This window comes from Electrophorus electricus, chromosome 5 (genome assembly GCF_013358815.1).
Source record: "Electrophorus electricus isolate fEleEle1 chromosome 5, fEleEle1.pri, whole genome shotgun sequence".
Taxonomy (NCBI): domain Eukaryota; kingdom Metazoa; phylum Chordata; class Actinopteri; order Gymnotiformes; family Gymnotidae; genus Electrophorus; species Electrophorus electricus.
This window is the reverse complement of record NC_049539.1, coordinates 25,088,111-25,112,932: the sequence shown is the minus strand read 5'-3', so window position 1 is coordinate 25,112,932 and position 24,822 is coordinate 25,088,111. Positions and strand designations below refer to the sequence as shown.

Below are 24,822 nucleotides of genomic sequence, written 5' to 3'. Positions count from 1 at the left end.
GCAAAATTTCTACCACACCCAGAATGGCCATGTCATTTCTGTTTGGAGGTTTGTTGTGGCGGGTGTGTGGATGTAAGTAGGTGACAGTGCAAATGTACACTCGATGACTACTGACATTTCAAAAGTTAGAAATAACTCCCCCATAGTCATGATGTGACATGCACAGCGTTAACAGACAGCTTTGGTGGTTATCCCTTTCTCGGGCTCCATAGGCTGTCAATGATACGACTTTGGCACTGTAACCCAACGTGGGATTTGCAGCTCAAGGGAATTGTTGTTTTGTGACCTGACCAAGGACGGTGCAGTGAAAAAAGAGACTTCTGATCTGAAAAATAGCCCTCATGATAGTATCTATTTATCCTGTTTCTGCCACATCCATTAGCCAATTCACAGGCAGAGATAGCTAATCCACCACCTTGTTTCAGCGGTGCTTCTTTCAAGCATCCTCACTAGGGCTGCACAATACATCATTTGTTTACTGATGTTGCGATACTGGCCTCGGCAATATCGTTATGGCAGAAGGCTGCTTTCTTAACACGTCCCATTTCTTCTTGTGTACTATAAGCGCCCAGACCAGTCTCAAGACACTGTACTTGGGTGATCTCTGGGAGAAAAGACATGGTTACAATACAGAACGATGGTTTATTCAGATCACATCAGTGTGTCACTATTGGTTTTTTAATATATTGCAAGGCAGATCACAATCACAATCTTTAGCAATTTAATTGCAATACAGTATATGCACCTACTATTGTGCAGGCTTGGTCCTTTCATCTAAGAAGCCAGACCAAGGACCATGTGCTTTCACAGCTATCCTACCATACTGGAAGACAAACCCCTGCTGTTTACAACTATGTCTGACACACAAACAAACAAAAACAGACTCATCATAATTCCACAGTTTTATTTTAAGAATAAAAGTCCTGTCTCCTCCATATTTTAAGACCAAATAAAAATAATAACCCTAAAAAAATACTAAAGATTTCCTTTACATTTTTTTAAAATAATTGTTCTTTTTGAAGCAATCACACAAAAATAGAAACAAGAACAATTTAAAGTAAATCATAAAAAAATGTAACTGTACACAGCAGAATACACCCTTTATTGCAAACTTAAACGCCCCTCATACCTCTTCAACTATACACACAAATTATTGCAATTCACCTAAAATATGCAAAATTTAACAAATGTGAGCATTTGTCGTGTTCTGAGCGGTAAAAAGAAAGCGGACTGATTTTGACCTACACCCCCCTCCCCCGCCCCAGGTGCCTTCAGCTGGAACACCAGGGGCACTGAACTGGAGCTTTTATTATTGCCCCTTCCGTAATAGTCATGTAGGTTCTGGAGGAGCTCATGTCCCCTCTACTGAGTTTCAGGACAAGCACACGAATGTGCAATGTGACAATTTCAAAAGATTGATTTTCTATTTAATTTTAATTTATTTTTTTAAATCCTCAAATAGATTTTAAAAAGCCTACAAATAAACGTGATACACCATGACTCTTCATTTCCATCATGCTGAACAGACAAGAACTGAAACGATGCCCTTCTGATTAACTCTTTATCGAGCCTTTAACATAAGAAAGGCCAGATTAAACTGTTTCCATGCAAACGGTGGTCATAAAAGGGGTGAAATGTTCACTGTGCGAGTCAGTGCTGTCGTTTGGGCTCACTTGCTTCTTGTGTTTTGCGTCTACCAAACCCCGGAACCAGGAATGTGGTGTTACCGAGGAAACCTTCCGCAGCCGACGTTCAGAAAGGATCGCCAAGTCACAAGGTCCCGGCGTCACCAACGACAACGAGTGGCAGGGGAATTCTCAGTCCTGGGACGCTGTCTGAGAGATGTGATCTTTTAGATAAGGAACTGGAGAGACACCTGTCCAAGCTTTAAAAGGCCAAATTCTAACAAGGACCTAAAGTATAAAAAAAACCAGAAACACACCTTAAAACAAAAAAGATGAACCCGTCTCGCAACCCAGTTGCAGTATTGTCCCAGTGGGTAATATGTAAATGCTGCAAGTATTAGAGTATACTTGTGCAAGCCTGTAGGAACTGAGGCTGACACTGGTGCAATCCTCCCTGCAGTCTCTCCATCGATACAGCAGCATCCACCCTGTACACGCCATGGAAATGTGCCCGCAACGGTCGAGCCGCAGCATGTAGATATCAGATAATGAGCGTTTGTTAGAATCCTGTTGGCGTGGGGCCTAACAGAAGTACCGAGTATTTTCTTGCTAACTGCAAAAAAAAAAAAAAAAAAAAAAAAAAAAAAAAAAAGCAGAGACCTGTACACGCGCACAAACACACACACCCTAAGGCCCTGTCTGCAACAACAGGATAAATGTGTTCCACCTCACATACAAAACACACACCTTTCATTCGCAAGTCTATTATAATCACCTATAGTATAAACAATAAATAGTCAAGGAATAAGACACACCCATCCAAACCTCTCCACTGCAGTTCTGTAAGCCCCCTGCAGACTCTCATTACACCTCTGTCTTTCACTAGGGGGTGCCATTAAGTCAGAACACTGCCACTACACCCAGCACAAATCCATCACGGATAGCCGCGTGCCATTTGCGGAGACTGAATTATAACGCGAACAATAATTCACATTTATAACTACAGAATGAAAGAAAACTGCCAATGAATAGATAAGCAAGTTTCAAAACTGCTTCTGGCAAAAAGGTATTTCTGATGCTAAAAAGTATTTTATGGAAATTGAAAAATAAACTAAAATTTAAAACACGTGTTACTCTGAGGCTAAGAATACACCACCCTCTTGAATCACAACCAATTAGGAAAGAGTACACAGTAAAGGGTAACCAGCCCCTTTTAAATACAAAGACTCTACTGAACGACTAGCAAAGTTTATATCGGAAAAGCTGTCAGTTATGCTAAATTATTTATTATACATGTACTCTAAACAGCCATTTAAAAGAAAGCAAATCTGTTGGTCATAAGGCCCCATTAAATCATGCATAAGACAGTCAGTGATACTGCTTTAGGAAACACACACACACACACACACACACACACACACACACACACAGGAGCCTGAACCGTGCCGTTGCACTGACATTCTTGTGCCGCTCTTCCATACTGTGCTCCAGATCGCTCTGTGGCCGTGTTCTTCACACGGCTCCGGCAGCAGGTGGCGCTCTAACAGACACCTACGTGTCCGCTTCTGTCTGAAGAGAGCACGGCTCTCCCAACAGGGGCTCTACTGTTGTACTACAGTATTCATTTAGACTCCCAAGCACAGCAGAGGGCAACGCAAGCCTTCAACCTGTATCCAACGTGGAAACGTTCAGAACGTTAGCGAGAGAAATGTGAAACTTGAAAAGGAATCTGTTAAGATGCTGACACTACTTTTTTTCCTGATTATCTGCCGCTCCAAAAAAATCAGCTCAAAGTGCTGCCAACTCTGTTCTAAGGACCTTATTACAGACCAATGGCTGCTCCTCTCTCGTGACCTGTGTCTAACCAATCACCATGCCGTCTGACCAATCACCATGCGGTTTCCTGTCGACCCACCACCACGAGAAACACTTTCTCAGCATTCCCCGTTAGGAGGGCAAGCCCTAGCAGGCACGGTGGGCCCAATTTGGGAACTTTGGTTTCTAAAACACTAGCGAGCACACACCTCGCAGGCAAACGCCGCCACCAGCGCCAATCCGGCCGCGCACCCGCCTTATCTAAGAGATCACAAACCTCAGTGCTAGTCTTCCGCAATGAGATGTTTACAGATCCATAGCTGGCCCAGCCGACCAACAGCCCAGTAGACCACACACACACGTACTAATGCAAACGTAGCCTGTAACCAATCGCCACAACCGTCTGCGCTCCTGAGTCGACACGCCACATAACTCGACAGCCCAGACGGCTGGACGCGCGGCAGAAACCGGTAACAGTCCTGACAATGGGGTGGAGGGCGGGAATCCTTTGCCGGAAGAACCGACTGGCTCACTAAAAAAGGCAACAAAAAGACCCCTAGACGGCAACCCCAGAATACGAAGAAATCTTTGATACTTTAAGGGAATACTAAGTGAGTCCATACCTTGGACAAGTTTTGACGAGACTTACAGTATTGACAGGATGATGACTGTGACACAAATGCCCAGTTTGACCTACAGGATTGCCAAGCCCAGAGGAACGCGCAACAAATCAAGCACAACGCTGTGAGAACTCAAGAAATGAACCACCATTAATATATTTTGTACATTTCCAGGTACTTTTGTTAAAAGGAAACTCAAGGGATGAATCTGTTGTCAGGAAATTCAGGCAGCTGGAAGAGAACGTTCAGATGCAATGCTGCAAAGAGCAGCGGCGGTAGTCCGCCTGATCCCGGTATTCAGCAGACGAGACCGGAATCGTGTAGTGTTCGCGGGCTCCTCTAGTTTCTGTGCTCTTCAAAGTTCTGCGCGGTCGTCCGTGTCCTACGAGGGTACGGCCTACACGTGATCGACTTCGTGATGTAGAAAAGTGAGCCGATGAGGTGTGCAGAGCTTTGGGGTTGTTCTTTTAAGTTGTGCATTCGACATGAAATCGGGGCATGATTACAATCACTTTTTTTTCACAAACTGCATCTATGAGCACGCTAGCAAAAATATTGTGAATTCTGTGGATAAATCACACACAAAGTTCGTTTCTTGCAGGGAAGTGCTGAACTGAGAAGAGCTCCATTTGGGCGATTACAATTCCTACTCCGAGAAGGTCTGGAGAATCCTGGGGCTGTGAGGTCCATGAAGATGCGGGTGTGTCGATCGAGATACAGAATGCATCACAGAAACATGTGCATGGATGCGTGTGTGTAGTGACTGCTAAGGTCTCCGGGCTGACGGGAATGTGCTGGAGGAACGGGGAAGTGCGCAGGAACCCCTAGGACACGGCAGTAGCCGGGCCAGGGATCACAGGGGTAGGAAGCGCGTGGTGTGCAGGAGCAGAGGGTTTAGGTCCTCGGCGTGGACGGCACGGTGCAGGGACGGCTCGGAAGCGCTCCGCTCGATCTTGGGGAGCAGGTCCTGCACCTGCTCAATGCCTACAAGGATCTGGAGGACACACACACACACACACACACAAACAAACAAACATTAAACGCTGAAAAATGTGTGCTTTCTAAAGTGTGTTTTTTTGGAATTGAAGGCTGTATTGCTGCCTGTGCGCAGACACTGAGCTTGAACGAGACGCGGAAGCTCGGCTGGTCCAAGTGAGCTCCCAGCCACAGCTGCAGGTTTGCGACGCTCTGCGAGGATGCGGGCGTTACCGTGCTCACCTGAGGGAAGAGGGGCCGCTCGTCACGTTTGAACTTCAGACAGTCGATGATCAGCCTCTTCATTGACTTCGGGCAGTTGCTGTACAGTTTGCTGAGGTCTGGAGACAGGTAGCCTCGGCCCACCATAAAAATGATCTGAAGGTTAATATGAATGAATGAATGCAGTTAGTTATAGTAACAGAAAAGGGTGAAGATCACAGAGCATCTTGACACCTCTTTGACAGGATCAGGATCAACTGGTAACACTTCAGGTGTGTGTGTATGTCTGACCTGGTCACGATTGTTGATGTTTGAGTAAGGCAGTGTCCCAGACATGAGCTCGAAAAGCACAACTCCGTAGCCGTAAACGTCAGACTGGAAGGTGTAAGGGTTGGCATCCTGCATGCGAATCACCTCCGGCGCCTACACACACAGACAGCAAGAGAACAGGCTTTTAAAACATACAGCAGAACAGTATGCTGAGATCTAATTTTCATTTACATTCTCAGTATAAACGCACTAGAAGGTGCTTGTTGCCATGGCGGCAGTGGGCTCAAGGCTGCATTCTCGTAGCCCAGGATCCTGCAATTGATCCCGCAACCCTACAGTTATTGGTCAGTAGCTCTGACCACCTCACGGGCTCACTATTGCCCCCCAGAGACAACAAGAGCACTTGATCCGCTGAGAGAGGCGCAGGAGGCAGCCCAGCCTGGTGCTGGGTGTTTTGGGTGGAGGGAGAGGGTGTGTGTGTGTGTGTGCACGCGAGCACACTCACCATCCACAGGATGGAGCCACTAGGCTGCTCTACCTGCTGCGAACCACTCCAGCGCGACTTCACCGTGGCCAGGCCGAAGTCGCCAATCTTCACCGTCCAGCCCTCGTGCAGGAAGATGTCTGACCGGCGCTAAGGGACGCTACGGCATGGGCGGAAGGGCAGGCCAGAGGGGCGGGGTAGTCAGATTGGGCTGAGCATCAGAAGGTATACTAAGGGCGGGGCTTAATGTAAACTCAGACTCACTTGCAGGCTGTTCAGGTGGAGAAACCAGTACTGCAGCACACAAATATCCCATGGAGGGCACATATTCCACATGCATGGATATTTTTTCTGCAAAATATTTTGGCTACTTCACTCGGTGGTGGTAAGGCTGCACAATATAGTAAATAATTTGTCGCCTTTGAAATACTGACCCTGCAAATAGCAGCACTGTGTATACATGTTCATTATGTACAGTATGGGCCTTCCAAAACATCACCGCCTTTTTAACTGTGTGCTGGCCAATCACAGCCTTTCCAGATGAGTGTTTTGGAGCCGTTTTGAAGGATCGCAGCATTCAACAAATGTAAAGAATTCTATTCAAAAATAATGCATGCCTGTCTTTAACCATCACACTTAAAGTTCACCATTGCATTTGAACTGCAGGCCATTTACCAATTGCGATCTGCAGTGACGTAACTGAAATCTGGTATTTTGGTCCGTATGGTGCAGCTATAGTTTGAGGTCTGCAGTGTAAGGATACTATTAGACTTCAGGTCCCGATGAATGATGTTCTTGGCATGAAGGTAGCTATCAAGATCAAACAAACAAAAACAAAAACACACATTCTTAAACTTGTACTGATGTTGGGGGGATGCAGGTGGTGTTGGGGGGCACGGGTGGTGCTGAGCTGTGTGGGGTCACAGGCAAGTGGGCATTGGCATCAATAGGCCTACAAAACATTTCAAAGCCAAGACTGGCTTGAAATGAATACATGTGAACAAATAATGACGTGGTGTCGGGGGTGCGCGCAGGGTTGCGTGGCATCGGGCAGTGTTGTGGGTGTGGGACGGTGCGTACTCCATGCCCTGAGCAGTCTGGCGGGCCACGTCGATGCGGCGCATGGTGTCGAACTTGGTCTCGGTGACATGCAGGTGGCGGTACAGGCTGCTACCCTCGCACCACTGCGTGATGATGGCGAAGTGCGGCTTCGTCATGAAGCCCATGAAGAGCAGGATGTTGACGTGACGCGTCTTCCTGCACAGCAGACGAGAGGGAGGGATAAAAAGATAGAAAGCATGATGTGGACAGCATGGAAGAAACAGACGAGACAGGAAGGGGGGGGGGGGGGGGGGGGGGGGGACAGAGATAAGCAAAAAACAAACACACAGTAACAGATAGTGACCAAATCGGTGATTTTTCTTTTCGCCATCTTGCTACAACGTACTCTACGCGCCCGGGCCCGGCCGCTAGGGGGCGCACTCACCGCAGCACCTGCATCTCGTTGCGGAAGGCCTGCAGCTGCTCGGGCGTGGGCTCCGTCACCTTGAGGATCTTGATGGCCACGTCGCCGTGCCACTTGCCCTTGTAGACGGTGCCGAAGGAGCCGGAGCCGATGCGCTTCTGCATGGTGACCTCGCGCGAGTGCACCTCCCAGTAGTAGCTGGAGTCCCGGTAACCCACGCGGTGCTGGGAGGGGGCGGCGCAAATATGAAAAGGAGCACGCAAGATGTGTCGCTTTGGACCTAAACGAAAAGCAAGCCACCCACCACTCTCTTTTTGTCATCGGAGCTGGACGGCTTGCGCTCTTTATGGTCCGAGGGCGACTTGGGGGGTTTTCGGCCCGGCGATCCCAGATGAGGAGGGCTGGTCGAGGGCTTGGGGGAGGGTTCTGGCCCTGGGGGAAACACGGCCGCTGATCACAAGATGCTAGCGCTCTCTCATATGCCAGCACAAGGGTTGGGGGTAATATCTACTCTAACTATGACCAAAACAGCTCAGGAATCTGCATAAAATCATAAGGTGAACCATTCATTTGGCATGTTTGAACAGAAACGTGACTTGAATCGTGGTGCGCACAAAAACCAATGCATGCTCTCATGGTGTAATGACTGGTCATGTGACCACGGTCACCTTCATGACCAAAATACATGAAGCACTCACCCATCGTGTTGTTGAGTTTTAATGCCTCCTAAATGAGAAAAAAGAAACAATGAATAAAAAGAAAACCAAAAAGGTGGCAGACGGAGAAACTCTAGTACAGTTGCTCAGCCGTCCGAACCCTCAGACAGGCATGAAACCTCTGGAGACACAAAGCTACTCTCAGTTCCCTATCATTTTAAAAGGTACCATCAGCAAATTTGCCTTATAAAACCTATTCAATTCTATTCTGAATATTCTGCTTCTACAACCTATTCTAATCTCTATCGCTTCATCTCATCAAAGACAGAAGATTGTAGCTTTAAGCTCCAGATGAGTTTGGACGGTTGCAGCGGTTCTGGTTTGTTTGTGTGCGTTTGGTACGCATCTGCTGTTCCGTATCTCATGTGTTCTTCTGCAACGTGTCGGGTACACGTCTGACGTTCTGTGTCGGGTGTGTGCTTCTGCTGAGTGCTGCTACACGTCTGACGTCCTGCATCACGTGTGTGCATCTGCTACGTGCTGCTACACGTCTGACGTTCTGTATCGTGTATGTGCGTGTGTCTGCTGCGTGTCCATTAAGCATCTGACCTCGATGACGCCAGCTGCGCCTGGCCCCAGCGTGCTGATCATGTGCACGTTGGGCGTGGAAGTGGATCGGTGTCTCTGCAGGGACTGCCCATCCGCCCCCGGCATGGGGAAATGGAACGCTGATGGTGGGGACAACATCCCAGGCCTAGACACACACACGCGTGCGCGCATTTACATACAATGAACGTTGCTGCAGATGCAGACTGTGAGACTTAAACTTCTGTAAGTTTAGGGAGGTGCTGAAACAGTTAATCTAAACACACATGCGTACCCAGGAGGCTCAGGGGTTAAGGCTATGTCGCTCTGTGATATGGAGTTAGCGTCAGGCATCATTAGAATGGGTATTTGGGGGTAGTCTTCTGTAGTGGGAACACACCTGAGAAACAAATGCGCGCATACACACACACGCGCGCACACACACGCACACGCGCACACACACTTCAATTAATGAGTTAATTCTGAATAAGGAAAAAGAAACTTGCTTGAAATGCACCATCTTCTATTACCAACACCGGGTTCCTCACATACGAACTGGCACATTAAAACACCCACTCAGGCCCATTAACATGTCGGCAACGCCCCGCCTCTCACACCGGACGAGGTCGTTGCCCAGGCGACAGACCACGCACCGTTTGGTCATGGTGTCCATGTCCACGCACACCGTGGGCACTTTGCTGCTGCAGTGCTGGTGGAATTTGTAACCACACGTCTGACACCGGAAGCCGTTGAACAAGAATTTGTGACAGAAGTCACAGTACGCTAACTTGAAGAAGGTTTTACGAACCTAGAAGGATTTAAAAATAGCAGAGAGAAAGCCAAAAACGGCTTTGTAATTCTAACTGGTTTACACTGTGGAACCGCTGCCACCACAACAAGTTCAAAAGACACAATATCACTGGTTCGTTGCAAGTGCAGTGTAATTACAGCAAATGTAATGTAATAACATGTAATAACATTCCAAGATTCCAAGTGGGAATCTTAAAGGCCTGGGGCTTCAGGGTGTAGGCAGCAAGGCAACGACAGGTGAGTGTAACTTACGAAGTTGTGCATGGTGAGAGGGACGTCATCCAACACCTCCACCAGCAGCTCCTCCCCCACGAGGGGCGTGATGTCAGTGTTCCACTCCGTTAGCCTCTTACGGCTGAGGAGGACAGGGCCACATGCGTTTTAAACCAAAAAGCCATTCCAGCACATCATTAGTTACATCAAGATTAGTGCCACTGCCGTTTCAAAACTAGTGTGGAGTTTATTTAGACCAAGAGGTGCCTGTTGTACAGTTTTAGTAGTTGGGTCATTGTTCATCACCACGCCGTGTCATCACAGCTCAGTGAGCAAAAGGCCTGCACAGAGGGCGTTCCGATCGGAGGCTGATTAAGGTTGGCGGGACAGAGGCAGCTGGTGGTGCGGAGAGGTGCACTCACCCTTCGAGCAGGCGGAAGACTGCGCAGCACTCCTGGCTCAGGCCGCGCACCTTCAGAGCCTTGTCCAGGCTGTCGTGGACTGTCTGCCCTGGCCGTACATTCACCTGGACGCACGCACACAAAGCAAAGCACACACCGCCGCTTACACAACCTTCACCGTCACTCAAGGTCACAAGTCGTACCTGACCAGAAACCTGTAAACCTCCTGAAGTAACACAGCAGCGCAAATGCTAATACAAACACAATCTGTTTGCATATCCTGTTTCTGAACCGGCTATAAGATACAACCTACTTAGTTTTAAATAGCAGGGGGTCTGTCAGAGGCCTCATCTATGTAGCGGTACTAACAGATTATGACCTCTCTGAACATTTCCAACTTAACGTACAACCCGCAGCACCTTCAACTGGCTTCTGTGCCCTCCCCGACTAAATACATTGATTCTTGATGTTAACAAACCCCCACCCCGTGTGGTGCTCTGTGACCGCAGCCGTAGCACGTCCCGATTGGTACCCGGCGAAATGTGCACCCACTCACCACCGTGCGCTGCTTGTTAGGGAGGTAGACGCGGATGGTGCCCCCACCTCGGGGCACATCCTCTGGGCTGTTCTCCCCCGACGACGAGCAGGAGGACGTGGACGACATTGCGTCTCCACGGCAACGGGGAAGGTCGGGGGGAATGGGAGTCAGAGCTCCAAACGTCAGTCAGCCGCAAGAGAGCGTATCAACCTGGGTGCGACAAAGTGGCACCCTCACCTGGAGCCTGTGGAAAGTGTGACCGGTGTGATCAGATGACGCTGGCTAGAGGCACAGTTCTGTACAACCTGTTTAAATGAGACTGGACATAGAGGTATCGGGATATAATCGTCTCATGCCATGCTAAAGTACCAGTGAGTTGTAAACTGTGCACACACAAATCTGTTGTACTAATAATCAATGATCAGTCCTAAACTCACATCCCTCTTAGAATCAACCACCACATCACAGAAGCCCTGCTTTCTGCTCAACTCACAGACCAGACAAGCAACAAGCGAAACAGCAGTCCCCCCATCTCATAGACCACACAAGCAACAAGGGAGACAGCAGTCTACCCATCTCAGTCGCCAGCTTCTACACTAAGTCCAGGAAGGCTGCTCTTTTGACAATAAACTGCACAAATGTTGCCAATCTCAAATTCTGTGAGTCATGCAAGAACTTTTCAAAGCCACAGGAGACAGAAGAATCCTTCATCCAAGCACAGACACTGGACACCACCAGACCTACATGGGGAAGCGGATGCATTTCCACCCTCAACGGGAAAAGAAGGAGCATCCCTACAAAAGATTTGTATTACATAAACCATCCAAAACATCTGCCTATTTCCACTGTCAGCACTCCTGTTAGGGCTACCTGTGCTGGTGCTACTTGAAACAAGTATTTCAAGTTGAACATTGCATGGCCTTCTGCTGAAGTAAGACATTCTTGGCAACCGCACACAATATAAATAAAACAGTACACCGAAGCTAATGCAGTCTTTCCCAGTGGTACGCAAATGATGAATCAGCATTCTCTAACTGCACAAGACGTGCGTGCATGTGCATGCGCGCACGCACGCGCACACACACACACACACACACACACACACACACTTTCTCCCGCAGAAGTGGCAAGATTCCTTTCGGCTATACCACCAAATCCGTTATGCCAATATGCAATACAGCAATGCCAATAACGCTAGCACCAGTTTACCAATCGATCCAGACTGGCCGGGCATATTCAAGTAGGTTACTTAAGTGCACAAGCACAGGTTTATTGCTTCTTGCTCGCGACAACCATACACGAACAGCCAGATAAAAGCCGGTGTGACTAGCTTCAGCGCGCAGCTGCAGGTAAAGGCAGGTGACTCCAGCAACCGCGATCACCTTCCCACGAGCTGCTTGCGCACCACAACAGACACGCGGACGCGAGACGCGCAGTACACCTCTGCAAGTTTAAACGGCTTCGACGTGATTTCAGCTGTAACATTTCTTTAGTCAACATTTCCCCCTGAACACGATGAAGTTGGCCAGCTAGCTAAATGCTGCTAGCAAGCCCGCTAAAGTGGTTGTGACTGAACAGTTAGGTAGCCGACTAACGCTGCGCTAACAGCAACATGGCCCATCTTCCCTCTTAAATGACGAAGTGTCTTAATGTACCGCACACATAGCAACGCACAGACCACTTGGACCCGCCGGGTGATTATTCACTTTTGAAGAATATTATTTTCCTGAGGCGGAACTGGGATGAGAGCTAGCTAGAGTTAGCTAGCTGGTTAGCCGACTGGCTAGCTAGTTAACCTAGCGTAAGATTGCTTGGCTAACTCAGTAGCATTGGTCATGTTAGCAATGCAGTCTACTTGTACAAAAGCACAAGCATCCGTCTCAATCCATACGAAGCCTCGATAATTTTACTAGCCGAAACGTTCTTTCATGAATAACGTGTCTACAAATTGTATTAATATAAAAGTGAAAGTTGTACTTTGCTATTTTGTTTCTGAAGTAAATACTCACCTGAAGCAGCCATCTTGAATTCTCTCAATCTGAAGTCTGATCAGTAAAGATTTCAGGGAAAGCGGAACACCTACATCCGTGCTCTGATTGGTTTATTTTCACCAAGCTCTCCTCTGATTGGCTACTAATGTTATTACATTGGTACAAGCACTTGTGACTCAAGGGTGCGCTACTGTTATTCAAGGATTAAAGAAGCCACCCTTATTCATTTCAACGACATACGTCGTTTTTATCATGTCTTTAAATAATACAATATAAATAAGCATGGACTCAATACAGTGAACAGTTATCTTACATTTACAGAGCAAAAACAGTGGAGATGACGGCAGACTTCAGGAGAAGAGTCCCCCCACCCTGCCTACACACAAAATCCTTGACAGAACTGTGTCAGCAATGGAGTCCTTCAAGTTCCTGGGTAGCACAAGAGCACAAGATAGTAGCATCAGCTCTGCAAGAGAACCCAGCAGAGGATGCACTTCCTGCATCATCTGAGGAAGTTCAACCTGCCCCAGGAGCTGATGGCCCAGTTCTACTTTGCCATCATAGAATCTGTCATCACCACATCCGTTCCAGTGTGGGGCAGCTCAGCCACCAAGCGTGACATCCACAGACTGCAGCGCCTTATCAGGGCTACTAAGAAGACCACTGGTGTTACGCTGCTAGATCTGCTCACGTCCAGAATCAGGAGGCAGGTGAAGGAAATCACAGCAGACCAATCTCACCCCAGTCACCACCCAATCCAGCGTCTTCCCTCAGGCTGATGCTTTAGCCAAATGTGGATCATGACAACCCGTTATAGAGAAGCTTTTTTCCTCATGGACAGCTGAATACCTCAATGCACATAAACTCCCCACAACACTCACAATCGCGCACCTAAACATTACATCTCAATCATGTCGTAGTACTTTTCTGCCTTACCTTTGACCTGCCAATCTACTTATCTATTTTATTTATTTTTACTTTATCATTCTACAATGGCATCTCCCAACTGCTCCACTCAGCACTCTTAACAATTGATGCACATGTAAGGTTCACAAGTATGACTATGACTGTGTGTGAATGTGTGTGACTGTATGCGTGTGTTGTGAGTGTGTTAGAAATGTCTCTTGTTGTACTGTGTACAAGCAACTGTGCGAAGCGAGTTACTGTAACCAATAAGGAATTCCTTGTATGCATGAGCACACTTGGCCAATAAAGCCTGATTCTGAACCAGAATTTTAAAATGTGTGTTTATTTATCACACTTTATTAAACTTATTATTCTGCAACAGGTATTTTACATTTTTCTACATATACATAAAGAGAGAGAGAGAGAGAGAGATTAAAAATTGTAGCAAAGTACAGTTTACAGAAAACCAGAACATTTCATACAGAGATCCTATATTCGCGGTGTAAGAAAAGTGCTTCTGAAGTTGATGAAGGACCTCTGTCTGAAACATTCTGTTTCTCCAGAAACTCTATGTCCTTTACAACAATTTGAAAATCTCTACATCTCTTACTACAGTTCACATTCAATGCATATATCAATTACAACCACCTGCTAATGGTCTCCAAACAATTACAAATGTACAAACATGGTACACCTACATATTCCTACATTTCAGCCTTTTAAAAATGCGCATGATCTTTTAAAAAAGAGCAAAATGTAGAGAGAGAACATTCACATGTATAACAGACTAGGCTTGGGCTCCGTTGGGCTCATTAAAGGTAAACATTTAACCAGTGTGGTGATATGCAAATTTGTGTATTTCTTTTCATTATTATGCTACCTTAAAGTTAAAAGACGTCAAAACTCAGAAACACGGGAGGATTTTAGAACCAAAAGATACATTGACACAATGCAACAAAATTAGACCCCCACCCACCCGCCCACCCAAACACAATATCGTTAGATTTGTAATTGTGTCAGTGACATATTTTTTATGTTCTATTTAAAATTTTGATTTCAGATCTTGTAAGATTGCTTAATATTTTTTATACAAAATCAACTCCATACCTATATCGCCATGGAAACAGTACAATGCTGTGTGGCGCCTCCTCTGAGCAGCACAGGCTCAGTTGATAAACATGAACACGAGGATAAAAAACGCAGGATTCGTTTTGCAAACGGCATCTGGTAACACCATTGTTTCTATCTTACATTAAGGCTACAAATAGCCTAAAATGGCTTTGAATAAAAATGCGACCTATTTAAAGAGATATTAGATTGACTGTAGTCGGAATGCAGATTCCTGGTGTACTCACCCCCAAACACAACAGCTTTCTTAGCTGTAGTAATGGTATCACTGCTTTTTATTTATTTATTTTTTTGCTGCCATTAAAAACCGAAAGACCTACTGTGGTGTCAGCTGTGTAACACCAGATTACTCGCCCATGTCCCACATCTTTGCGCCGCTGTCACAGACTGTATACAGGCTATTGTGTTTGCTCACGTCATTGCCATGGTCCTTCGAGCTCCAGTGTCCGGTGAAGCACAAAGGTGGTAGCGTTTAGTTCCGTTTACATGGGTCTGTGCAAACATGCCTTGGTGCAGACAAGAGGGCACGCACAAGCTTTTCCGACAGTTTTTTCGTACTGGGGTTTGTGCCAGGTTAGTACCTATGAGAGTAGCATCTACGGCCAAGAAAGCTAGCTAGTTAAAATGCAGTATTCGTTTGGAGTCTGGGTGGAGGAAGAACGTAACTAAACAAGTGAAGGTGTGCGTGTTATTAATCACACGGAGGTCTGTGGCCAGTTTGGTTAGTTACGTTAATCGGCTAAGCTAATTTCTGCTTGGTGACTATTCCGGACGGTCGAGTTTGTGCTGCTTACACAGATGTCTCCCCTTAGCTCAGTTAAGTATAGATACGCTGTTTGAGCTGTCTTTTAAAAAAGAAATTCGCTGCTGAAGTCTATAGCTAGCTAATGTGCGCTTAGCTGGCTAGCTGTCGCTTCGTATTGTTTTGGGGAATATTGTTGAATTCGTGGTTTTATTATCAGACAACAGAAAGCTGCACAACCTGGTTGGCTAGTTAGCGCTAACCCTGTAGCTAGGATAGCTGTACAATCTGATGTATGTGGCAAACTAGCTGTTTTGAAAAGGTAAGAAATGGCTGAGGGTTGACGTGCGTCTGTCTTGATTTAGCTGACGTCTCTGTCAGTAAGTAAAGTTATAATTGCCCCAGTCTGCTCGCAATATTTGCCTCAGGCGTTGAAATAGTGCTTGTATAGCTAAACACGAAGCTAGTTAGAAGATAGTCCGCCATGTGTGGTTGCGATCCTTTTTAAAATTTTGTGGGTTTGTTCATTTATGTGCATCGCTGGTGTTTAGGTTAACAGCAGAACAGGCAACACAGCTGAGCAAATGTTAATTTCCAAAAGGAATGACTGGGAGATCACCTTAGTCGTTTGTTGTGTTACAGGAATAAGATGTTGAAGAACTGGGGCGTGATAGGAGGCATAGCTGCTGCCATGGCAGCGGGAGTCTACGTGCTCTGGGGTCCCATCACAGACAAGAAGAGGAAGAGAGGTACACGAGCCCGACTTGGGTTCCCACTTGGGGTTTTGCACGGCGGGAAACAAATCACGGTTTTGTGGTGTCCTTTTTTAGGCATGGTTCCTGGTCTCCTGAACCTGGGAAACACGTGCTTCATGAACTCGCTGCTGCAGGGACTGGCGGCTTGTCCGTCCTTCGTAAAGTGGCTGGAAGATTTTGTGAACCAGCGCACCGTCAGCACATCTGAGCCAGAGAGGGACAGTCACTTATCTAAAACTCTCCTACAGCTGCTTAAGGGTACAGCATGTCACGCCTCGTCTCGTTCAGCTCTCCCTTGCTCTCCCTCGTTGCTCAAATCCATATTTCTTGTCTCGCCCGCACACCGTCAGCGCTGTCCGACCACGAGCCCCTGGAGGACGATGTCCTGGACGCAGGGTGCCTGTTAGAAGCGCTTCGTCTCCACAGATGGCACATTAGCTCCTTTGAGGAGCAGGTGAGTCTTTTCCTCCTCCCCAGGTGCAACTCTGTCACAGATGTGCAATGATTGGACTTTATTTTACATTTTGTAGCTTGCTCTCGATGAAGGTTTTTTTGCAACCCGCTACTTGGTGCACAAGTACACAAGGTTTCAAGAGAAACGGGACGTTTCAGACAGAGGTCCTTCATCATTTTGCTTGCGCGATGATGATGATGTGTATGTGTGTATGCATGCATCAAAATTGCTTCAGACTCCTATACAACATCAATTTAAAATGTATATTGTTTTTTACATTTTTAATTTTTTCTCTGATTGTGGTTTATGTAGTGGGACCATATATGGGATGAGTAACAGTGTCTGCATTTGAGTGAGTGAGTGATTTTATCTATTTGTTTTATACGTGATTCAACCCGTTAGGATGCTCACGAACTGTTTCACGTCCTCACTTCTTCCCTGGAGGAGGAGCGCGACCGGCAGCCCAAAGTCATTCACCTGTTCGACATGGAGACGCTGGAGGTAAAACACACATCACACGTACACACTCACACACAGTCTCCCTGCAGTGTGGTCCCATCAAGTCCTGGCTTTATGCATCTCTCAGTATGACTTTTTATGAACAAGCTTCCTGTAACATTATGGTACTTTGCCTACTTTAGCAACACTAATGTTGAATGGTGCAGTATTAATGGGTTCTGCTTGTTTCTGCTTTCAATTGCAGAAGTCTGCGGAAAGCAATGACAAAACCATCAGCTGCAGGAGTCGAGGTGAGAGCCGCACTCCTCCACACCGCGAGAGCTGCACCGTAAAGATGCTAACATCTAGCGTGCCACAGTGACGGTGAGAAGCCGTTAGCATGCTAATCTGTGCCTTTTACCTGTCCGGTGGCGTCTCCCAGGGCCGCTGCACCCCGTGCCCTGCCCGTGGAGGACACAGCACTCCTTCCACGGACGCCTCACCAGCTACATGGCATGCAAGCGCTGCGAGCGGCAGGTAACAGATCGAGAAGTGGTGAATGTTTCTGCGCGCACACCCAAGCGCGGGGACTGAGAATCGCAACCCGCGTGTCTTTTTAAGGGGGGCATAGAAGCCTCGCTGGTCAGCTGGTTTTGCGGTTTTTATGCAGCTGTGTGCTGAGTGTGGGACCTGTTCTTCTTCGTAGAGTCCAGTGCGATATGACTCGTTTGACAGCCTCTCATTGTCCATTCCAGCTGTTCAGTGGGTAAGCAAAACAATGGGGCCTGCAGTACTCGATAATTTTGTGGGGGGGTGGGGGAGGAGTCACAGTTTTCAGTTTGATGCTCATTACATCCCTGTAAAGTCTGTGTGCATAGAGGTCATGTGTGCATGCAGATAAGCATTACAGTGTACGTAGTGTACCACAGAGGAGTTGCATGTCTCCCATGACAGCAACTGTTTGTCCGGCAGGGTCGGCCAGTCACCCTGGATCACTGCCTTCAGCACTTCATCTCCTCTGAGACCATCAAAGAGGTGGAGTGTGAGAACTGTACCAAGGTACAGCTGTGTGTGTGTGTGTGTATGTGTGTGTGTGTGTGTGCACGCGAGAGCTTGGGTGCGCAGCATCTAGTTCAGTCCTTTGATGATGAGCAGCTTCGGTTATGTTACTAACCACAATGTAATTGGCTCACTGTGAAGAACCTGAAAACATATTTAAGCAGAAGCTTTTCTTGTTGGCTATGACAAACAAGGTTATTTCTGCTCTGTGTGTGTGTGTGTGTGTGTGTGTGTGTGTGGGCATCACAGAAACAGACTGGGGACCTGGTGAAAGGTCAGCTTCTCGAGAGCCAGAGGACAACTTTCATTAAACAGCTGAAGCTCGGGAAGGTGGGTGTGGCATCTGACTCTGCCCGCACGCAGCACACAACCGTTCTACACCGTGCCAACTGGGTTGCCAGAGATGCAGTTGGGAGATCATGTTAAATGCTTGGCTTCAGTGCAGTTGCTGCAGGCACCAAATTGGTACCTTTGCTGTAGCGAGTAACCCAGATCTGTTTACCGTTTTAAAGAGGAGTTCATGATGATCTGGGACATGGTTCCTTTGAGAACTTCTGTTAAATGCCCCTGGGTCGTGTGTGTGTGTGTGTGTGTGTGTGTGTGTGTGCGCACTCTACTCCAGCTTCCCCAGTGTTTGTGCATCCACCTGCAGAGGCTGACCTGGTCCCCAGAGGGGGCCCCTATAAAAAGGCAGGAACATGTTCAGTTCTCTGAGTACCTGAGCATGGACTGCTACAAGCACTACAGCGTGGCCCAGGGCCTACAGAAGACCGGCAGGTCCAATAAACCCAGCTGCACCGACACAGCAGGGGAAATGCATGGTCAGGCCATGTCTAATGGCATTGGTAAGACATCCGGGTCAGCGTGTTTGATTTTGTAGCTGTCTCCTTCTTTCTATAAGAGATCACAGGGCCAAGCTCCATCCGTTCGTGTAACGGTACGTCATTTTCTTAACAAATCTCAACATTCAGGCTGCTCTCTTTTGATTTGTAGATCCGGAGCACCACCACCACCACCACAACAACAATATGCCCCTTGCAAACGGGGCTTTCTCCTCCACCTTCGTCCGCTCCCCAGGACTGTGCCCTGAGCTTCACCTTGCCTACAACTGCCGGTAAATGGAACGAACTATAAAAAGCTAATGTAGCATTCTAGCTAACAGTGTTGCATTGATGAGACTGCAGCAGTAGGATAGTGTTTGGTGCTGGTGTTTTTGGAGGGAAACTGAGTGCGCTCCTGTTCCCGACAGGTCTCCGGAGTTCCTGTTCCGGTTGACAGCCGTGCTTGTGCACCACGGCGACACGCACTCGGGCCACTTCGTCACGTACCGCCGTGGCCCCTCCCCCTCGCGAGTCCCCTTCAGTGCCCAGTGGCTGTGGGTGTCGGACGACGCAGTGCGCAAGGCCAGCCTGCAGGAGGCGCTTTCCTCCAGCGCGTACCTGCTGTTCTATGAGCGCGTGCCGAGCCGCCCCATCCCGCGTGCCGAAGAGTAGCCACAGATGCGGCCGGCGCCTCCCCTCCTGGGATCGGAAGTGCCCCCTACCACTTCCCGTGCCCCCCGGTCCAGTATGTCCAACCAACACAAGCACAGCCCTGCTACCCTGTGGTCTGTCTCCGGGCACGCAAGAACTTACTGAAAGGAAGCGAGTCGGCCACTTGCATCTAGAGGTAGTGTTAAAAGGCTGTGTGACCTCGTGCACCAGATGAGCATGGCTGCACTATAAAGCAGAGCTTTGTCTCTGCATTGCACAACAGAAAAGGTCTTGGTCACCTTCTCCTCGTTGCCCAAGTCCCCAGCGTTCCTCAGAGTGTGTCACAAGAACCTAGCACGATCGATCAGAGCAGAAAAGCCATTAGAAACAGTAGAAAGAGCATGACTTTGAACACAGACATCCAATTGTTTGCCCCATCCCTGAAATTGTATTTATCAAGGGGGCAGCACTCATCCTGGAAAGTCTGATAATAATGGAACCACAGCTACATGGATGCAGTTCCAGTCCCGGAGGTCTGGGTCCTGGTAGAATGCAGTTCCGTCCCAACGCACCTCGTCACTTTAAGCAAGGTGTGCATGAGCATGTGATTGCAGAGGCTAGGTGTGTTGGACGTGAGCTCTGAAGGGCAGCGGGTATCCGGGACCGGGGTCGGGCATCACCGAGCAAGTCGTCGCACCCCAGTGCTTGCGGGACACCATGCCCGTGACTCGGTGGCATGTGTTTCCATGCATGGGTAGCTGTGATTGTTGCTAGGCGCTTGCTGGTTTCCCCCCCCCCCTCACTGATGGTGGTACTGTGCCAATGTTGGTAGCTTTTCCCCATTTCCACAGAGATATGACCAAAAATCTTTGGTAGTCATGTCGGGCTGTTTGGTTAATGCTAATGTTACTGGTTTTTTTTGTACAGTTGTCTGACAAAATGGTGTCATGATCCTGTAACAGAACTGTGGAGGGTGATGGTTATTTCCCAGCGTAGTAGCAAATAACTGTGTATGTGTGTGAGAGAGAGAGAGTTGGTATAAGTAAGATGGTGTGTATGTGTTTGAATGTCTGTATGAATGTCTTCCCTGTGCCAATTTCAAGTCTGGATATACCTTCAACAAAGCTAATTACCCAACAGGAAACTAGTGGAAGTCCTTGGTAGTGGTCTAATTTTCAAACCTCTAGGGCGGCTGTGAAGTACATGAAAAACAAATGCATGTCTTTGGTAACTGATCCGTCAAGTGGTCGTATAGACCAAAAAAAAATGTATGGCCACTGCCTAGTGCGCGCATGTGTAGTAAATGAAGAGGAAACAAGATAAGCTTGATTAATGTGTGATTTTGTATGTTAAGCAATTTGCACTGAGAAATATTTTTACGAAACGATGCTAAATAAATTTCTGTAACTGATAACCCTGGTCATCTTGTCCTTTGGCCGTGCGTTTTCGCATGAAGTATCGCGTATATATAACAAGGGCCTCGAGGGGGCGTGGCCGGCATGACGTGTACGTCGTCTGGCGTTCCACGCCCCGCCCACTACCCCTTTCCCTTTCACCGCCGCCCGAGCAGCAGCGTGTCAGCCAACCAGCCATGCCGGCGCACAGCGTACCCGATGCGGCTCTCCTCACAGGGCTGGTGCAGCGGTATTTGCACCTGTTGAAGAAATATCCGATCATCACCAAGTCGGTGACGAGGTCAGTTGGCAGCATCGCTAATGCTAAGCTAGCAGCCCGGGCGTGGTGGTAATGTCTTGTATCTTTACCAGAGAACATTTCAGAGAGGTTAACGCTGCTTTAATACGTGCAATCATGGAAATAGTGAAGTTAGTTGGGGTTAGCAGCGCGTAATGCTCCGCTCTGGTTTGACCCCTGACGCGGCAATGCAAGAGTTTCGTGTTTTAACCCAGGAACGGCTTTTCTAATGCCAGTTAAGCCTTTTTAACGTTGCGTCACTTTATTGTTCGGTCCCATTTCCGTCGTGTTTGCTCATGTGCGACAAGGACCTTTGCTTTCGTTCTGCTCTTTTAAGCTGCAAGGGTTTTTTTGTCCAATCGGTAGCTGTTGGCGGTTTCGCCCCACTGAAGGAAAAGGTCTAAAGTGCAGGCAACCCACTGATCCCTTGGCAATACACCAAATTGCAAAATATGGGCTTTGTGTTATCTGTGTGATTTGATGCAGTTTTCCAACTTTTTTCCTTCAAGTTTATGCTGAATTTAAAAATAATAATCTTTTTCTGTGCATTCTAATGCCTACTGTGTGCCTGTACTGAACACGAGCAAATCCGAGACAATGGCACGTGTGTTCCTCCTGCAGCGGTGTTCTGTCTGCACTGGGAAACCTCATCTCTCAGGCTTTGGACGCCAAGAAGAAGCATAAAGGTGGCCAGCCAGTGCACGAGTTCGATGTCCACGGGCCCGTCCGCTTTGCAATATATGGGTATGAATATGGCGACCATCTGATGCTTAGTATGCATGCCCTCAAAGTTTGTATTCACGGGTCGTCTTATTAATGGCCTCGCGTGAGTCTTGGTGTTAAACCCAAATGCGTTTACACGGTTTGCTTCAGTAAGGGTTACTAGCTCTGTTTCTTGATTGCGACGGTCAGGTGTGTGGTGTGTGTGTGTGTGTGTGTGTGTGTGCATTGATTTAAATCCACTGCGTCAGTGTGTGTTGTGACTGCATTTCAAACAACCTGTCTCATAATTTCGAGCGTCATTTCCCAGAAGTTCTTCCTCTCCCTATGTGAGGTGTACAACCTCTGATCTCGTGCTTGCAGGCTTGCGGTCACGGGGCCAGTGAGCCACTACTTCTACCACCTGCTGGAGGTGCTGTTCCCGGCGGCGGCACCCTACACTACGCTGAAGAGGCTGCTGCTGGAGCGGCTCGTGTTCGCGCCTGCCTTCCTCTTCCTCTTCTTCATCGTGATGAATGCTCTGGAGGTAAACCTCTTCCTCCTCTTCATTGTCACGCAGCTTGCCTGTGTCCTATAATGCCTTTTGAAGTGAGCCGGAGTGACTAATTTTATAACGGCCTAAAGCGCACGGGTTAAAATTGTCCATGTCCAAACAGCAGGCTCCTGATCTAGGACACTTAGTCTTGCTTGTATCCTAGTTTACTAAAGCTTCACAGCAAGCAGAAAAGGCAGTAACGCGAACACAGTGTCACCAGTGAGCTGTAGCAGACGAGACAGAAACACACCCAAGCTATAAAAAGTACTGACATAGGCTTCTAAATCAGACAGTACTGGTAATAAAGCTCTCTCAGTGTTTTGGGAATATCAGACAGTGCTGGTAATAAAGCTCAGTATTCTGGGAATATCAGACAGTACTGGTAATAAAGCTCTCTCAGTGTTTTGGGAATATCAGACAGTGCTGGTAATAAAGCTCAGTATTCTGGGAATATCAGACAGTGCTGGTAATAAAGCTCAGTATTCTGGGAATATCAGACAGTACTGGTAATAAAGCTCTCAGTGTTTTGGGAATATCAGACAGTGCTGGTAATAAAGCTCAGTATTCTGGGAATATCAGACAGTACTGGTAATAAAGCTCTCTTGGTATTTTTGGAATGTCACAGTTCCAGTATCTCACGAAGTCCTAGAAGTTTAAAAACAGGGCTTTTCTTGTTACCCCACTTTAGCAAAATCATTCTAGATAGAAATGATGTACCACAAATTGCAACCCTCGCAATGTCTCTAGAATTTTCTTTTGTATTTATTTCTTATTCCTTTAAAAATATTTCCACAGAAAATCTAACTAGTAATACTGTATGAAGCTAGTCTTGCATTTATGCTGGAGTGCCCCCTTGTGGTTACAGCAGTGCTTTGCGTGGTCCTTGCAGGGCAAGACCATGCCAGACCTTCAGCACAAAGTGAAAACGAGGTACTGGACTGCTCTAAAGATGAACTGGAAAGTCTGGACTCCCTTTCAGTTTGTCAATGTGAACTACGTACCTGTACAGGTGAGTCTGACTCCAGTGTGCAGAGAGATGCATGTTGAACAAGGTGCCCTGTTGAACTATTATTTCACGCTCTGCCTTTTGTCACTTTTTTTTTACCTGCCTCTTCCTCTGTCGTTGCAGTTTCGGGTACTGTTTGCCAACATGATCGCCTTGTTCTGGTATGCCTACCTCGCCTCTGTCAGGAAATGATGTACACTAAGGGTTGGGGTACACAGACCACTAATGAATCTACTTTGTGCCTTTCAAAGTCCACTAAATCAGGTGTATTTGAATTGTCTCATAGTGTACATTTCTAATAAGCATTTTTATAGTATAATCCAGGGACATTTGCAGCACATGTATGTGTAGTGCTACTGGTTTATTTTCAAAAGTGTTCCTTTAATTTACTTTTTATCATTTTAAATGAACATTGCACTGAAACTTTTTTTTTTTTTTTGTACACTAATGCCACGGATGTTCATTCTGCCTGTGCTGAATGAGGTATTGTACAGAATTGTTATTTCATACATGCATTCTGTAGACTACTCTGAAGCAGTCATAGTGTGCAAATGTTTAATGGAGTTGAATGAAATGTATACTGATTAAAGGATACTAAATCCAAATTTTTGGAGTGTACAGGAAAAAATATGCTAGTTATGATGCATTCTCTTCAGCCCTATTCATGGCCTTAATATTTTGTATCGAGTACATTAAAATGGTGCTGACTAAAGTTGTGAGTAACTCCTCTCCTCAACCACCTGCTACCACAGTGGTTTCCTCTATTAGTCTGGGGTGGCGGGCCCTCAGTTTTCTTTGAACCGAGTTCCAGTTTCACATCGATGGTGCTTTTCTGACCAGATCTATCCAAAATGTTTGCCTCCTCTTGCGTCAACTGTAGGACGCACCCTGAGGAAAGTTGTACTATAAGCCCGGATACCAAATTCCCTGTTTTCATGGTCAACATTATCAAGAGTACACTGTGTGCACAATTAGGCAGGAGAGTATTTTGACCGTATCATTTTTATGTATATTTTCCAACTCCAAGCTGTATAAACCTGAATGCTTATTGGATTTAAGCATATCATGTGATGTATGTATTTGTGTAAGGAAGGGGGGTGTGGCTTAAAGAGATCATCTCCGTATATCAAGTTGTGCATAATTATTAGGCAGCTTCTTTTCCTTAGGTAAAAATGGGCCAAAAAAGAGATATAACTGACTCTGAAAAGTCAGTAATTGTAAAAAGTCTTTCAGAGGGATGCAGCA

General features: G+C 47.0%; 3 protein-coding genes across 6 annotated transcripts; 2 read left to right on the top strand and 1 right to left on the bottom strand.

Moving 5' to 3' along the window:
* Nucleotides 1–887: 887 nt before the first annotated feature.
* Nucleotides 888–12,720, bottom strand: araf (A-Raf proto-oncogene, serine/threonine kinase). Its single transcript, XM_027027161.2, has 16 exons — nucleotides 12,689–12,720; nucleotides 10,698–10,923; nucleotides 10,163–10,266; nucleotides 9,780–9,882; nucleotides 9,371–9,525; nucleotides 9,013–9,117; nucleotides 8,742–8,886; nucleotides 8,175–8,202; nucleotides 7,781–7,908; nucleotides 7,498–7,700; nucleotides 7,092–7,268; nucleotides 6,775–6,821; nucleotides 6,033–6,151; nucleotides 5,549–5,680; nucleotides 5,279–5,413; nucleotides 888–5,054 (listed from the first exon to the last, which is right to left on the bottom strand). Exons 2-16 carry the CDS (start codon nucleotides 10,803–10,805, stop codon nucleotides 4,914–4,916), a joined length of 1,830 nt encoding a protein of 609 aa, XP_026882962.2. The 5' UTR covers nucleotides 10,806–10,923; nucleotides 12,689–12,720; the 3' UTR covers nucleotides 888–4,913.
* A 2,460-nt stretch (nucleotides 12,721–15,180) lies between these two features.
* Nucleotides 15,181–21,038, top strand: usp30 (ubiquitin specific peptidase 30). 4 transcript variants are annotated; one of them, XM_027027162.2, is made up of 13 exons: nucleotides 15,181–15,277; nucleotides 16,089–16,195; nucleotides 16,277–16,459; nucleotides 16,552–16,655; nucleotides 17,058–17,156; nucleotides 17,359–17,404; nucleotides 17,536–17,630; nucleotides 17,800–17,859; nucleotides 18,066–18,152; nucleotides 18,402–18,482; nucleotides 18,775–18,997; nucleotides 19,146–19,266; nucleotides 19,402–21,038. In XM_027027162.2, exons 1-13 carry the CDS (start codon nucleotides 15,207–15,209, stop codon nucleotides 19,643–19,645), a joined length of 1,521 nt encoding a protein of 506 aa, XP_026882963.2. In that variant the 5' UTR covers nucleotides 15,181–15,206; the 3' UTR covers nucleotides 19,646–21,038. The 4 variants fall into 4 exon arrangements, with proteins under 4 accessions (XP_026882963.2, XP_026882964.2, XP_026882965.2 ...); XM_027027163.2 differs by lacking the exon at nucleotides 15,181–15,277 and adding an exon at nucleotides 15,284–15,383; XM_027027164.2 differs by lacking the exon at nucleotides 15,181–15,277 and adding an exon at nucleotides 15,286–15,409.
* A 21-nt stretch (nucleotides 21,039–21,059) lies between these two features.
* On the top strand, nucleotides 21,060–24,786 carry pxmp2 (peroxisomal membrane protein 2). The gene is made up of 5 exons (XM_027027167.2): nucleotides 21,060–21,319; nucleotides 21,938–22,060; nucleotides 22,400–22,562; nucleotides 23,461–23,580; nucleotides 23,701–24,786. Exons 1-5 carry the CDS (start codon nucleotides 21,075–21,077, stop codon nucleotides 23,767–23,769), a joined length of 720 nt encoding a protein of 239 aa, XP_026882968.1. The 5' UTR covers nucleotides 21,060–21,074; the 3' UTR covers nucleotides 23,770–24,786.
* Nucleotides 24,787–24,822: the final 36 nt, after the last annotated feature.

Bases quoted from the DNA above. Each gene is read 5' to 3' on its own strand.
- araf (XM_027027161.2), bottom strand. From the start codon at position 10,805: ATGTCGTCCACGTCCTCCTGCTCGTCGTCGGGGGAGAACAGCCCAGAG. The intron at 10,267-10,697 runs GTGAGTGGGTGC...GCGTGCGTCCAG, and splicing joins CTAACAAGCAGCGCACGGTG to GTGAATGTACGGCCAGGGCA. The intron at 5,414-5,548 runs GTCAGACATACA...ATTAACCTTCAG, and splicing joins ACATCAACAATCGTGACCAG to ATCATTTTTATGGTGGGCCG.
- usp30 (XM_027027162.2), top strand. From the start codon at position 15,207: ATGCCTTGGTGCAGACAAGAGGGCACGCACAAGCTTTTCCGACAGTTT. The intron at 16,460-16,551 runs GTACAGCATGTC...GCACACCGTCAG, and splicing joins TCTCCTACAGCTGCTTAAGG to CGCTGTCCGACCACGAGCCC. The intron at 18,998-19,145 runs GTAAGACATCCG...TTTGATTTGTAG, and splicing joins GGCCATGTCTAATGGCATTG to ATCCGGAGCACCACCACCAC.
- pxmp2 (XM_027027167.2), top strand. From the start codon at position 21,075: ATGAAGTATCGCGTATATATAACAAGGGCCTCGAGGGGGCGTGGCCGG. The intron at 22,061-22,399 runs GTATGAATATGG...TCGTGCTTGCAG, and splicing joins GTCCGCTTTGCAATATATGG to GCTTGCGGTCACGGGGCCAG. The intron at 23,581-23,700 runs GTGAGTCTGACT...CTGTCGTTGCAG, and splicing joins TGAACTACGTACCTGTACAG to TTTCGGGTACTGTTTGCCAA.